The 12435-nt window shown below is 49.1% G+C and overlaps 2 protein-coding genes across 13 annotated transcripts in view; one reads left to right on the forward strand and one right to left on the reverse strand.

Annotated features, from left to right (window-relative positions):
- Nucleotides 1-4315, forward strand: part of TMPRSS6 (transmembrane serine protease 6) — a 38681-nt gene extending 34366 nt beyond the window's left edge. For 7 of the 9 annotated variants that reach the window (XM_034777287.1, XM_034777279.1, XM_034777267.1 and 4 more), the window contains 3 exons: nt 2840-2972; nt 4042-4103; nt 4183-4315. In XM_034777287.1, the coding sequence (XP_034633178.1) occupies nt 2840-2972; nt 4042-4103; nt 4183-4263 (276 nt within the window). In that variant the 3' untranslated portion in view covers nt 4264-4315. Of the gene's footprint in view, nt 1-401; nt 533-2839; nt 2973-4041; nt 4104-4182 lie in introns of those variants that run through there. The other 2 variants (XM_034777339.1, XM_034777330.1) reach the window with 2 other exon arrangements.
- On the reverse strand, nt 462-10667 carry KCTD17 (potassium channel tetramerization domain containing 17). Of its 4 annotated transcripts, none has more exons than XM_034777353.1 (7): nt 10172-10667; nt 8094-8202; nt 6053-6144; nt 4221-4316; nt 3675-3800; nt 2344-2615; nt 462-1355 (listed from the first exon to the last, which is right to left on the reverse strand). In XM_034777353.1, the coding sequence occupies exons 1-7, from the start codon at nt 10385-10387 to the stop codon at nt 1265-1267; spliced, it is 1002 nt and encodes a 333-aa protein (XP_034633244.1). In that variant the 5' UTR covers nt 10388-10667; the 3' UTR covers nt 462-1264. The 4 variants fall into 4 exon arrangements, with proteins under 4 accessions (XP_034633244.1, XP_034633253.1, XP_034633264.1 ...); XM_034777362.1 differs by lacking the exon at nt 2344-2615 and adding an exon at nt 9522-9530 and having other exon boundaries at nt 462-1264; nt 10172-10655; XM_034777373.1 differs by lacking the exon at nt 2344-2615 and adding an exon at nt 9522-9530 and having other exon boundaries at nt 10172-10654.
- Between the last annotated feature and the right edge of the window lie 1768 nt (nt 10668-12435).

Consider the following 12435-nt stretch of genomic DNA (forward strand, 5'->3'; position numbering starts at 1 on the left):
AGCCAGGAACCAGAACATCCCTTTCCACCCGAGAATGGAAGACAATGTGTGCAATAAATATCAGTATTTAGGTATATTAGGGTCAGAGTAGGTGACCAGGAGCACAGGCCAGGGCCAAGCCTCCAGGCTGAGCTGCACCCAGCAAACAACTTTTGTATCATGCGTGTTTATGAATTTTATCCTGGGCCGAGTGAACAATGGACACAGCTTCCTTAGCCCAACATCATTTCCACTGGGACCATAAGTCTCCTGGCCTACAGAGTGCTGGGTACAGGGACTCCAGTCACACGCACTTCCTGCCTCACTTGCCAGTCGGGAACAAAGGGGTGGGGAAGGAAGACTGGCTCCGAGTGGATGAGTTCTAATGTCATCATGCAGTTAATCTGAGGCCTCAATTCTAGCTCTCAGGTCCTTCCCATGAGCACCAAAGTGCTGTGGCAAAAAGGAGAGGAGACAGCCAGTAATGGACAGTCACATTTATTCAGGAGTTATAACACAGCGGAAACACCCCATGTCCAGAAGCACTGGCAGGCATCTCCTTCCTAGAACAGTCAGAAGCTACATCAGAAGCCAGGTACGCCATGCTATACTCCTGCCTCTTTCTCCCCCATTGAAATTAAACCTCTCATTGCAGGGCCTGTGTGTGTATATTACCCAGCAAAGGGTCAATGCTGCCCCTTTACTCCTTGTGCTAAGCACAGGCTATCTGGAGAGAGGCAGGGATTCCCCATTTGCCCCCTAGTGACAAGCAAAGCTCAACTGCCCTCCCCAACAGTGGCTCTGACAGTAAATCAAACACACAGGCCTGAATCTAGTCAGCAGATGTGGGTAGGAAGGAAGTGTGTAGCTGCTGAGTTCTGGACTCTCCAGCACGGGTAACTGTGACCAGTGCTTAATTTGTAGTGAAAGAGGTGCCGGGGCTCAAGCAATGATTTATTTTCAAAACTGATGTGGCAAGTCCAGAGATGCTGGGGCTATGAACTGCCAAGCCTAGAGATGCCAGGGCTGAGCCCTGGCACAAATTAAGCACTGACTGTGTCCCTAAAGAAGGGGAATCCTGTGGGCCTGGGGAGATTGCAGGGTGTGGATTACATCCCCTGCAGCAAGTCAGACACACAGGCGGGGGTATCTGCCTTTCTCAGGGGGGAGGCGGGCGTGAGCTTCAGAAACGATATTCCAAAACAGAACTTTAAAAACAAAGGCAACAAGTTGAGGGTGAGGAGTGGAGTCGCTGCGACGCTTTCCCCCAGAGGGCTGCCATAAACTACAGTACAAAAATAAAGATTTTTAAATGGAAATTAAAAGGCTGGAGTTGATCGTCGGTATCACATCCTGAGGCCTTTGGCTTGTAACAACTAGAAAACGAGAGAGAGACAAAGAACAAAACCAAAGGCAGAGAGAAATCAAGCATGGAGGAGAAAGGGAGAGCAGCACAAATCGAGAGGAAGAGGAAAAGCAAAGTGATGAGAGAACAGAAAAGAAAGAGACATGAAAAAGGAGGGAGGGAGAGAAAGAGAGAGGAAGGAAAATCCATGTGAGTAAAATATACTGACTCAGTATAATACTCAGGCCCCACAGCTGAGGGCAGAGAGACCCCTAAACAGAGGGATGGAGAAGGCCTGGCAAATACCAGAGAACCAATGACTCCCCCTAATTGTAGGGGTGTGGGAAGAGGGGTTCAGGAACCTCCAATTTAGCACAAATCCTGTAAACAGCCTAAAAAGAGAGAAGCAAGGCTCCTTCCTCCAGGCCTCCTCACCCCCTCCACCACACAACTAGGGCGGTGAGCCCAAGTTCTCTCTCTCTCTCTCTCTCTGCCAAAAATTGGGGTGCACTTCACACAGCGCTGCCTAGTTTCTATTTTCACTCCCAGAACGCTTACCCTGTCAGAATCTGCTGGGAAACACCCAGCTGGCAAAGGCTGCTTTTAAAGGCAGGGAAATATATGGAAATCCTCATGCAAAATATTCTTTCAGCTACTAGGAGGAGGATTAAACAGAAGCTGCTGGGGAAAAATCCTGTGTGCACATATGCCAGGCAGAAATACAACAATCTCCCCAGCTCCCCCTCTATCTTCCTTGCCCTGGTTCTCATCCCTCTCAATGTCTCACAGCTTTGCTCTTCCTTCTGCTACCAGAGCCTCTAGTCCAGAACTGTAAGGCCTGCTTAAAAATAAGACACACACAAAGAGAATCAGGAAAGCACAGAGTAAGGAAATAATCAACCACTCCCTGCCCCCACCAAAGGCCTACAAACCAGGGCCAGATCCGTAAGAGGGGAGGAGATGAGAGTCACTCATGCAGAGCTCAGAGTCATATCTGAGAGAGCAGACAAGTACCATACCTGCAGAGGAGGAAGAGTGAGGAGCAGGAGGAGACAGGATCCTGAGCAGGGAGCACACAGGACACCAGGAGTGGAAGGTGGGAGGGGAGGCAGGAACCTAGGTGCATGAGGAGAGAGAGTGAGGGAAGAGGGGAGTGGAGGGAGGGATTCTTGGGGAAAGAACTGTGTGGAAGGGAGGAAGTAGGAGAGAGGTGACAAGAACCCCATGGGCAGGAAGGGAGCAGGAGAGGGAATCTGGACAGAATTAGCAGAATCCCAGGTAGATTAATTTGCTGCAAATAAAAATAAAAAAATAAAAAGTTAAATATAAAGTAGCAGCCATGTGTAATAGATCTCCCGCCTCCACCACTGAGACTTCAGCCCCACTGCATCCCCTGCTCCCTGGAGTGGTTCCCTCAGCCTCTTCCCTAGTGCTCCCCTGACACTAGCTGTGTGGACTCTCACCAGATGGGAACAGACGGCTTTATGGTTGGGTTTTTATTATTATTTTCCTCAGGGATTTGATGCACCTTTCTCCTCTGCCTCCTCCTCCTCCTTCTCTTCCTCCTCTGGATCCTCCTCTGTGCTCTGCGGCCCAGCATGCAGTACAAAGGGAAGAAAGATCGGAGACACTTGCAAGACCTGCCATGGTGATTCTTGCTCATGCGCAAGGGCTCAAAGTAGCGGCCAGATTTGGGTATAGGGAGGAATGGCCTGAAGACCTTTAGGGTTCAGAGAAATTCAGGCTTCTTTTGGAACCCTGAGCAGGGATTGTCCATGGGAATCAGGCAGGTACGTCTCCCCGCATAGAAATGCAGAGGACTGTCGGGGACCGATGGATTTTGGTCCTTCCCATGTTCTGTGTGTCTGTATCTACCAAGAAAGTGTGCCCCAACGGAGTTTCTCCCCTCCCTCTCTGGCCTGACGGTGAGGAGAGCGCCTCCCATTTCCACACACCACAACTCAGTGGAGAAAGCGTTCCTTACTCTCCAGAAAGAGGATGTTGTCCTCTAGTCAGCAAACAAAGGTACCCACTGCAAAGCATTATGGGTATTCCCACACCGATGGGTCTGATGATAGTGACACACTCAGCATGGGTAGGAAGAGAGATGAGGAGGCAGACTGGGGAGGCACGAGAAGGACAGGGGTACCTTGTTATAGTGATTTGCCACACACACAAGGTCCTGTTCGTTAGGAGGTAGCACTTCATGACTCTGAACAAAGGGACAGGCCATGACATTTCACCACCTGGTTAGCCCACCGCTGAGGGGGAGGGAGGAAACAGAGAAGAGGCTCTTATGGTGATGAAGACAAGCCATTAACAAGGACAGTGAAGTGCAGGTTGGTCTCACCTTGGCTTTGCGGCTAGGCTCAGAGCTCAGGCCATTGGGTGAGTTGTACAACTCTTTGGAGACTACGCACAGGAACTCTGTCTGGTCCTCATTCCCATAGTTATAGGATGACCCGATATTCACCAGCTGGAAGTGACAAAAGAGAAAGTCAAAGATCTCACACATGCTTCGCTACATGTCCACTTCTCACTGGGAACAGGGATATGGACAATGCCCTCAGGGAGCATGGAGTCAGATACTTATGTGCTACTCCCGTCAAGAAACCAGAGGGACTGAGGACTAAACAGAGGCTGTGACACAGAGAACTGGGCGGGGGTGGGGGGGGGGGACGGACTGCTGTAACACAAAGCACTGTAACCTCACGCAGATTCCTCCAGGCTCCCCAGAGAAGAGGTGGCAGAGAGATGGGATCTACTGGCACTGAACCTGGTGAGTAAGCAATACCCACAGTGGGAGTGGTGTATTCTGGCACCTTGATGTTAGAGCATGTTCCCTGTCTCTCCTCTAGCACACAGCTCCTCTTCTACCCCACACATCCTGCTCTACCTGCTCAAAGCGCCATCCATCTGACATAGTGGAAACCATCTGAGTGAGCTCTTCTTCCTGGCACTGCAGCACCCGGTACACATGCTTCGGAGGCACCTGTGAGGAAAGTGAGGCACGTTGCTGAGGAACTCTGCCTTCGGGGCAGATGTTCCAGCAGGAAACTGAGCCAAGTGGCTACATACCCTCAAAAGATTCTGAATGTTATTCTGTGACAAAAGCTGATATACCTGTGGCTTGGATTATAAAAATGAGGGCCCTACAAAGAGGTATACCCGCAACCCAACTTCATATTGCCCTGCCCAAAAAGGGGTGGTATGAGAGGACAAAGGTTTCTGCGGGATCACATCTCATGCGCAGCAGGACAGCACATGGATTAAAAGGATCTACTGTGAGGAGGGGAAGGGTCCAGCACCCAGCATACACTCATTCTTACAGGAAGTTTGCATTTGTTATCATTGATAATAAAAGCCATTGATACAGTGCAGGGGTTCTCAAACTGGGGGTCAGGCCCACTCAGGGGGTCAGGAGGTCATTACATGGGGGGTCACGAGCTGTCAACCTCCACCCCAAATCCCGCTTCATGTCAAGCATTTATAATGGGGTTAAATATATAAAAAAGTGTTTTTAATTTATAAAGGGGGGGGTCGCACTCAGAGGCTTGCTATGTGAAAGGGGTCACCAGTATAAAAGTTTGAGAACCTCTGACATAGTGCCATAAATGTCCACTGTGCTCAAGTGTGGAGGCACAGTCTCTGCTTCAGGGAGTTCACAAACTAAGGCAGATAAGACAAAACATAATGCAAGTTCGGTCATGGGATCACTGCACAAGGAAAGAGACTATGGAGAGATTACTGGTGAAGCAAAGTAGTAGCTCTGCTGCAGGATTCCTGAGTGACCTTGGGGGAAAAAACCAATCCACAATCTCTCTGTGTTCGTTTCCAATCTGCAAAGTGGGGGGTAATAAGCCTGTTTTTCTCCCACCCTTTCTCTTGTCTATTTAGACTGCAGGTCTTTGGGGGCAAGGACCGTCTCTGATCATGTTTGTACAGTGCCTGGCACAACAGGGCTCTAATTTCAGTGTGTGTTACGGTAATGCAAATAACAAACAATTTTTAACTCTCATTATTCCTGGAATAAATGGGTATTAAAGAGCAATTTGAAGGAGGTAATCACAGCCAAAGATGGAGGAGTCACGCCTTAGAGAATTTCCCCACCACAAACACCCCCTCCACCTCCCACAGCCTCAGTGACTCCCCACTGATATCCCTCTGCCTCCCACAGTGATAGTGCACTAAAAGGAACAGGCTGGCTTCTTTCTGGAGTTGCAGGCGCACACAGACAATGCACCTTCCACCAACTATCCCCTTCCCACACTGAAATAGCCCCTGCAGCTAATGCCCTGTCTGGAGGTTCAGAATATAGCACCCTTCCAGATCAGACAAGCGCAGCATCCAGTGCCACCTCTGGGACTTCCATTTTAACTACAATGAAGGTTTCCTGCTGGTGGAAGATTTCATGACACAGCATGTATCAGTGGAATCATCCCTGTGTATTTATGTGCCAGCAAACATCTCCCATTTATGTGACAGGGCCAGCTGGGCTGACACACCAGGAATTAAACCAAGAACCTCCAGAACTAAAAGTATTGGCTGCTACAGCTTAAGCTAAAGCTCTGTGGCTGGGGCTGTAACAACTCATTTCTTCTACAGATAGTCACAGTGGGTTATTTTTCCACGGCACTTCCCCACTGTTCCTCCCATATTTGACCTCTCTTCTAGCTCTCCATCCCCTCTCCCCCCCCCCCAGCCTTGTCTCTCCATTTTCCCTCAGACCTGTGTTACGGTGTAGTTCTTCTCCTCCAGTCTGTCCTTGATTATTCTGATTAAAGGGCCGATGTTATAGAATTCAGCTTCTTCTAAAACCCCTAGAAACACAGAGAGTGTAAAAGACATGGGAATAAGTATTTGTCCTTCTTAGTCCCATTTCCCAGTACTCGGAGCTTCCTGAAGGGAAAGCCCCATCTGGCTGCTTCAGGAATTCACATGCCTGTACCGAGAACTCTCTCCCCTGGGGAGAAGGGACACCACAACGTCCCACATGAACAGTTCTCTGGTGCCTGGAAGCTCTTACACCTGGGGATTGAATTCAGGCCCCCTTTATTACTGTACCAAGGGGAGGCGCAGGGGTGACTAACCTAGTTACGATGTCAGGGCTCTACAACTGGAGACAGAACCCTAGCTCTCTGGTTAATGTTCCCAGGATTCATCCTACTGGGAAGTGCACCCATATCCCTACCCTGGCTGTTATTCCAGGAGAAGGACACTACCCAGGCTTGCAGGTTATTTTCCCAGGGCAGGTTCAGAGCTCTACTTATTGGGCACTGAACCCAGGCACCCTGATTATTGACCCAGAGTGTCTATGAACTAGAGTGAATTTAGGCCCCGAGCTACATAAGGGCTCATTCTTGCTCTGTTGGTTACTGTCCTGTGGGCTCTGTTCAGCAGGGATTAAATCCAGACCCCTCAGTTACTGAGTGCTACCCACTTGGGAGTGAATCCTGGTTATTGTTGTAGGTATTGAGCCTAGTCTTCTGGTGCCTGCCCTGGGCCTGTTGCTGATCTCTGAATAGCACTTTACCCCAAAGCAGATAAACAAAGATGTGTGTTTCACTTCATTAACCTACAGTAGCTGCATCTGTCTGCTCCCCTGAGACATACATGATCACGTTTGCTAACAGGGAGGGCGTGGGGCATTTTATGTGTCCACAAGGGAGAATGATGCCTAGGAACCAGCATTCAGTGACTACACAGGTTCCCTCTTGAGATCAGAACATAGACAGGGCAAGCAGGTGAGATTTATTTGCCCTCAACCATCCCACGTAGGCCTAGGGTACACAGAAAAGTTATACTGACATTGCTACGTCAGTCAGCGATGTGAAAAAAACCCCACACCACTGACTGACATACCTATGCTGACAAAACCCCTTGTGTAGATGCAGGTCTGTCAACAGAAGAGGATTTCCATCAACAAAGCTAACTTTGTTTGCAATGACAGAAAAACTCTTTCTGACAGCATATTCATACCAGCATAGTCTCCATAGTGTAGACATACCCTGACAATCCCTCAGAGCTTCTCATTCTCCCACCCCATTGGTCCCTCTCTCATACACTGGGAGAAATGGCATGCTGGGGAGGAAATTGATAATAAAGCATTCTCAGTCACTTAGGGCTCAAACCCTATGGGGCTAACACCAGGGAAGGCCATCCATTTCCTACTTGTTAATTCATCAGAGATCCTACTGGGCATCACTACCATAGAATATCAGGGTTGGAAGGGACCTCAGGAGATCATTTAGTCCAACTCCCTGCTCAAAGCAGGACCAATCCCCAAATGGCCCCTCAAGGATTGAACTCACAACCTTGGATTCAGCAGGCCAATGCTTAAACCACTGAGCTATCCCTCCCCCCTAGCTACTCCTTTCCCAGCCCCAATGACAGAAGCTTCATGCTCCAAATAGTGGAGCACTGGTGAGGAAATCAGCGTGCAGAGGGTTGAATCAGCATGGGTTCACCCTATCATAATATCATACCATCACTAGCGATCAGGGGAAACTCCAGCAAGCTTTTTCTCCTAACTCTCATTCATTTTATTGTATGGCAAATGGGGCACAAAGAGTTCCCTGGGATGAGGGCTCCAAAGATAGCTGTCTTCAAAATCCTAGCGCAGGGGAGGGGGCCTGCCACTGTGGGGGGCGATTTTTTAGACAGCAGAATTGGATATGGTCAGGATACTGGGTTAACAGCACCTACTGTAACCCACCTCTAAGAGAGGGATTCAGTGTTAAGAGGGAGTTCACTGGGTTTCAACACTCACCCTCCTCAGCCATGTCTTTATTCAGTACCAGCTTGCCATGACGCAGGAAATTCAGGATGGGTCCAAAATATGTGGGGTCCCGGTCTATAAGGTATGCACCAGTCTCATCCTAACAATAGAGACAAGCCATGATGGGAAGAACCCAACGGGAAAACTTGCCACTGCCCCTAACTTCTCTAGACAACGGACTATAGTAAAACAAGAACTGTAGTAATCCTGGTTTATATTTCTATTAGGATGACCAGACAGCAAGTGTGAAAAATCGGGATGGGGGTGGTGGGTAATAGGATCCTATATAAGAAAAAGACCCCAAAATCGGGACTGTCCCTATAAAATCAGGACATCTGGTTACCCTAATTTCTATAGCTCCTTTGGTCCAGTGGACAGGACTGAGGGTAAGGAAACCTGGGTCCTTTTGGCCGTTGATTTTAGGGAATTCACTTAATCTTTCTGTGCCTTGTTTTCCCTGTGAAAAAGGGGGATAATGATTAGTGCTGGTCAGGGAACAGTTTTCCAGTCTTGTGAGAATTTTTGAGATTTCAATAATTTTTTCCACCCTGAATTGGGATGAAAAGTCAAAATCTCAAAAAGAAAAAAAAAATTGTGAATGGAAAATTCAAAAAGAAAAACATTCAAACGAGAGATCAAAACATTTCAGTTCAATTTTGACTTTGTCATGTTTAACATTTTTAACCTTAAAATAACTTAAATTTCAAACCAAAAAATAATTTGAATCAAAAACCCAATACTTTCCATTTAGAAAATGTCAAAATGGGACATGTCAACAAGTTCAAAACGTTCTCCCTCCTCCACCCCCAAAAACAAAAAACAGGAAATTCATAAAAATGGATCCTTTCCCAGGAACAGTTTTGATGAATCAGCATTTTCCAAGGAAAAAACATTTTATCAAAAAATTCCTGACCTGGTCTAATAACGATACCTATTTGCCTTCATAAAGTGATTTGAGAGCTACATATTAAAAGTAGCATATAAGAGCGAACTTTCGGATCCCAAACTACATGCATATAGTACCACAGAAAAGCAGCCACCTCTAGGATGGAAGGCTGCAGCCAACTGGTACCCATCACACTGCAAAACAGTAGGGAGAAGAGGCATGTTGGAAAGCAAAATGGGTTAAACCCGTTCTCTAATTTAAAGTACCCTGGGACTTTCAACATTCAGGCAGAACCTTGTTGTTATAGATCTCATCCTAAATGCACATGCAGAGCAAACTGCACAGTACTCTCAATTTATCTCCCTTGAAAGAGCAAAGAGCTGAAACTGCTGGGGCCTGAGGTTCTTGGTATTTCACCCCTGAGGTGCAGACCCCCAAGCCTTTCCTATATATAATATGATTCTATAAGGCTAGCAGGGAGATCCAAGAATAAAAAGATGTGATGTGGACTCTGGTCTCAGCAGGGCTCCTACCTCTTCAGCCTGTATTGGGAGGAGGAGAATGGAAGAAGCGCTCTGTGTAAGCTGGGAAGCTTGTCTGGTACAATAAAAAATATACCTCTCCCGCCTTGTCTCTGTGATGGGAGGCTACTTATTGTGGCTCTATGTGGTAACGCCATGTCTCCTTGTCAGACCTGAGTCCCACCCACATAACTGGGCATGTGACAGTGGGAGAAAGGGGGGCGCCTCTTGTGGGGCTGGTGCGAGGAAGCAGAGGAGACGGGTGCTGTGTGTGCCACACAGCACCGGGGTGGCAGGCCTGTTTGGTCCCCACTATTAAGCCAGAAACTCCTCCCATTCCACAGAGGGGACGGGCCAACCCCCCCAAGAGGCTCTGGCTGGATGGAACGCAGGGAGTGAGTTCCCCGGGGGGACAGGGACGGGGTCTCATGCCAATTACCCCGGTCCTGTGCGCGCCGGCCACCAGTCTGTCTCTCCAGCTCCCTGTTGATCCTGCACTATGGGACCTCGCCTTCCCCGCCGGGGTTGGCTCCTCCCAGCCCGGCCTGCGCTGTGCTTTGATCCCACCCCGGTCATGGCTCCGCGCTCCCCCGCTGGGCACACGGCAGCCACAGACACACACCCAAGGCGGGGCGGCCAGCAGGCGCCAGCTCGCCGCTTACCTGGTCTGACTGCAGCTCCTCCCCCTGGCACAAGCGGCAGAGGAACGATTTCTGCTCCCGACACAAGGTCTGCCTGGTGGTGAGGAAGACCGTGCCCCCGACGTTCAGCCGGACCCACTTAGCCCGGCTGCTGTTTGCGGGCTGCGGCGGATGGCTCTCCCAGGTCAAAGACACCCTCTCTGGAGCCTGCGTTTCCTCCCCTCCTTCCATCCTCATCTCTCCCTCTCCCTCTCCGTCCCTCCCAAGCTGGAGACGCCACTGCAGGTGTGGGCGCTGGAGGATTCTGGGATCTGTAGTTTATCTGGTGCTCTCCACCCCAGAGGTGGCTGCATTTCACTGGGACTCAATGTGGTAGCTATGAGATCTTTGGGGAAGAAAGATTCTGTCTGAATGGCATGTTTGTCATTACTAGTGATGGGCACAAAGGACAAAACCCACCTTCTCATTCTGAACATTCCCCAAATCCCAGGGGTCCCAGGATAATGGGGTTTGCCTGGGGACCTTTCTCTGGTCGCTGCTGTTCAGTTGATAGCTGTAGAGTATTTTGAAATAATATATAAACTCTCTTAATTACCATATTACATCATCGCTGCAATTGGTCACCAAAGAATCCTGGGAGCTGTAGTTTTGCATGGCCCAGTCTCCCTGCACCAGGATCTGCAGTGTAATCTAGGCCACCATTGCTGCTGTAGGTGCTATAGGATTCTGGAAGCTGCAGTTTACACACCTCCAGAGCAGGGTTTTGCAGTGGTGCTTTGGGTTGAGGAGAAAACTGCTCTGTGCCCATGGGCTGGATGTGGCTAACTCTTCCAAGGCAGGGGGAGGGATAGCTCAGTGGTTTGCGCATTGGCCTGCTAAACCCAGGGTTGTGAGTTCAATCCTTGAGGCTGCCATTTAGGGATCTGGGGCAAAAACCTGTCTGGGGATTGGTCTTGCTTTGAGCAAGGGGTTGGACTAGATGACCTCCTGAGGTCCTTTCCAACCCTTATATTCTATGAACTTGATGGATCTTTCATGTTCCTCTTTTGCCCAGCAGGGGGGTCTAAGTATTATAGCATCCACTTCTCTGTTATTGCAGCAAAACACTCATAGAGGATTTGGACAATTTCTGTCATTGAGACTAGGTGGGTGCTCATGGGTGTAGGGGACCAGTGTGCAATATCAAAGCCCCATTGTTGTTTTAATTTATCTGCAGTAATAATCACCTAGTCAGTTAGTTTTCCCTGTGGTTGCTACCCCACCACCACTTCTAAACTTGCCTTGTATAAACCTCCCTTTCCTGGATGGGTGTCTCTATGTTCATTCAGTCCCAGGCCTTGCCCCCACCCCCGTCCAGGGGATTAATTCATTCACAACACCTGCCTCAGTCTCTTCTGAGTGCTCCATTCCGGGGGGGGGGGGGGGGAAAGAGGGTTTGAGAAGGAAGAGAGGGTGCCCTTGTGGAAGTCAAGTTACACATGACCCCCTGACCCAGGTGAAACACAAATGCTTTATCTATCCACTCAACCATGCTTCTACCATGCACAACAGAGGTCACCTGACTTATTAACTGCAGCCACCTTTGCGAACATTTCAAACAGTATTCACATCAGGGAGAAAAATACTGGTAGCTTCCCTCCGGAAGGCTGACACTGGCCCAAAGCCACCCGACCCTTTTCTGCCAGGGCAATATCCATAAAGTGCAGTGCTGAAACGTAGACAGATATCTATTAACCTTACAGTTGGGTCTTTTCTTGAGTCATCCTCACTGCCCCTCCCCCCTTATTTTTATTCCATTTAGGGAGCTAGTTCTCCGGTACAATTCAGTCCACTTATGCCTTAGAGGGGGCATAAACACAATAGTTTTCCCCACAGGTGAGTAACCCAGCCTAAAAGGGGTTGCCTGGAAAACAGAGCCAGCTGATGCCACTCTCTTTACAGGCCCCAGTGTAGGGGGTGTGCTGGGGGTAGGAGGGAGCGTGGCTGGAATATGCTGCCCTCTACCTATTTTCAGCTGCTGAGTAGCCCCTAGGCCACCTCTGCAGCAGAGTGTAAATTTGAACAGCCTTGAGTCTCCTCTAATTTACAGCAGGAGACAGATAGGCAGGCCCCTGGATGCACAAAGAATATAAACTGTAGGTGGCATAGTCACTTTTGTACCCCTGCTCCTCATCTCTCTACGGCTTGGTTAGAGTGGAGACTCAGGCCCAAATCCTTATTGTGTCATCTATTTTTTAACTCTTATCCCACCCTCCCGATCTCCTCTGCCCCACTTCCTACCCATC

This window comes from Trachemys scripta, chromosome 1 (genome assembly GCF_013100865.1).
Source record: "Trachemys scripta elegans isolate TJP31775 chromosome 1, CAS_Tse_1.0, whole genome shotgun sequence".
NCBI classification, from domain to species: Eukaryota; Metazoa; Chordata; order Testudines; family Emydidae; genus Trachemys; species Trachemys scripta.

Coding starts and splice junctions, on each gene's coding strand:
- KCTD17 (XM_034777353.1), bottom strand. CDS start 10,387: ATGAGGATGGAAGGAGGGGAGGAAACGCAGGCTCCAGAGAGGGTGTCT. Junction 8,203..10,171: donor AGGAGCTGCAGTCAGACCAG/GTAAGCGGCGAG, acceptor CTCTATTGTTAG/GATGAGACTGGTGCATACCT. Junction 2,616..3,674: donor AGCCTAGCCGCAAAGCCAAG/GTGAGACCAACC, acceptor TTTTATTTGCAG/CAAATTAATCTACCTGGGAT.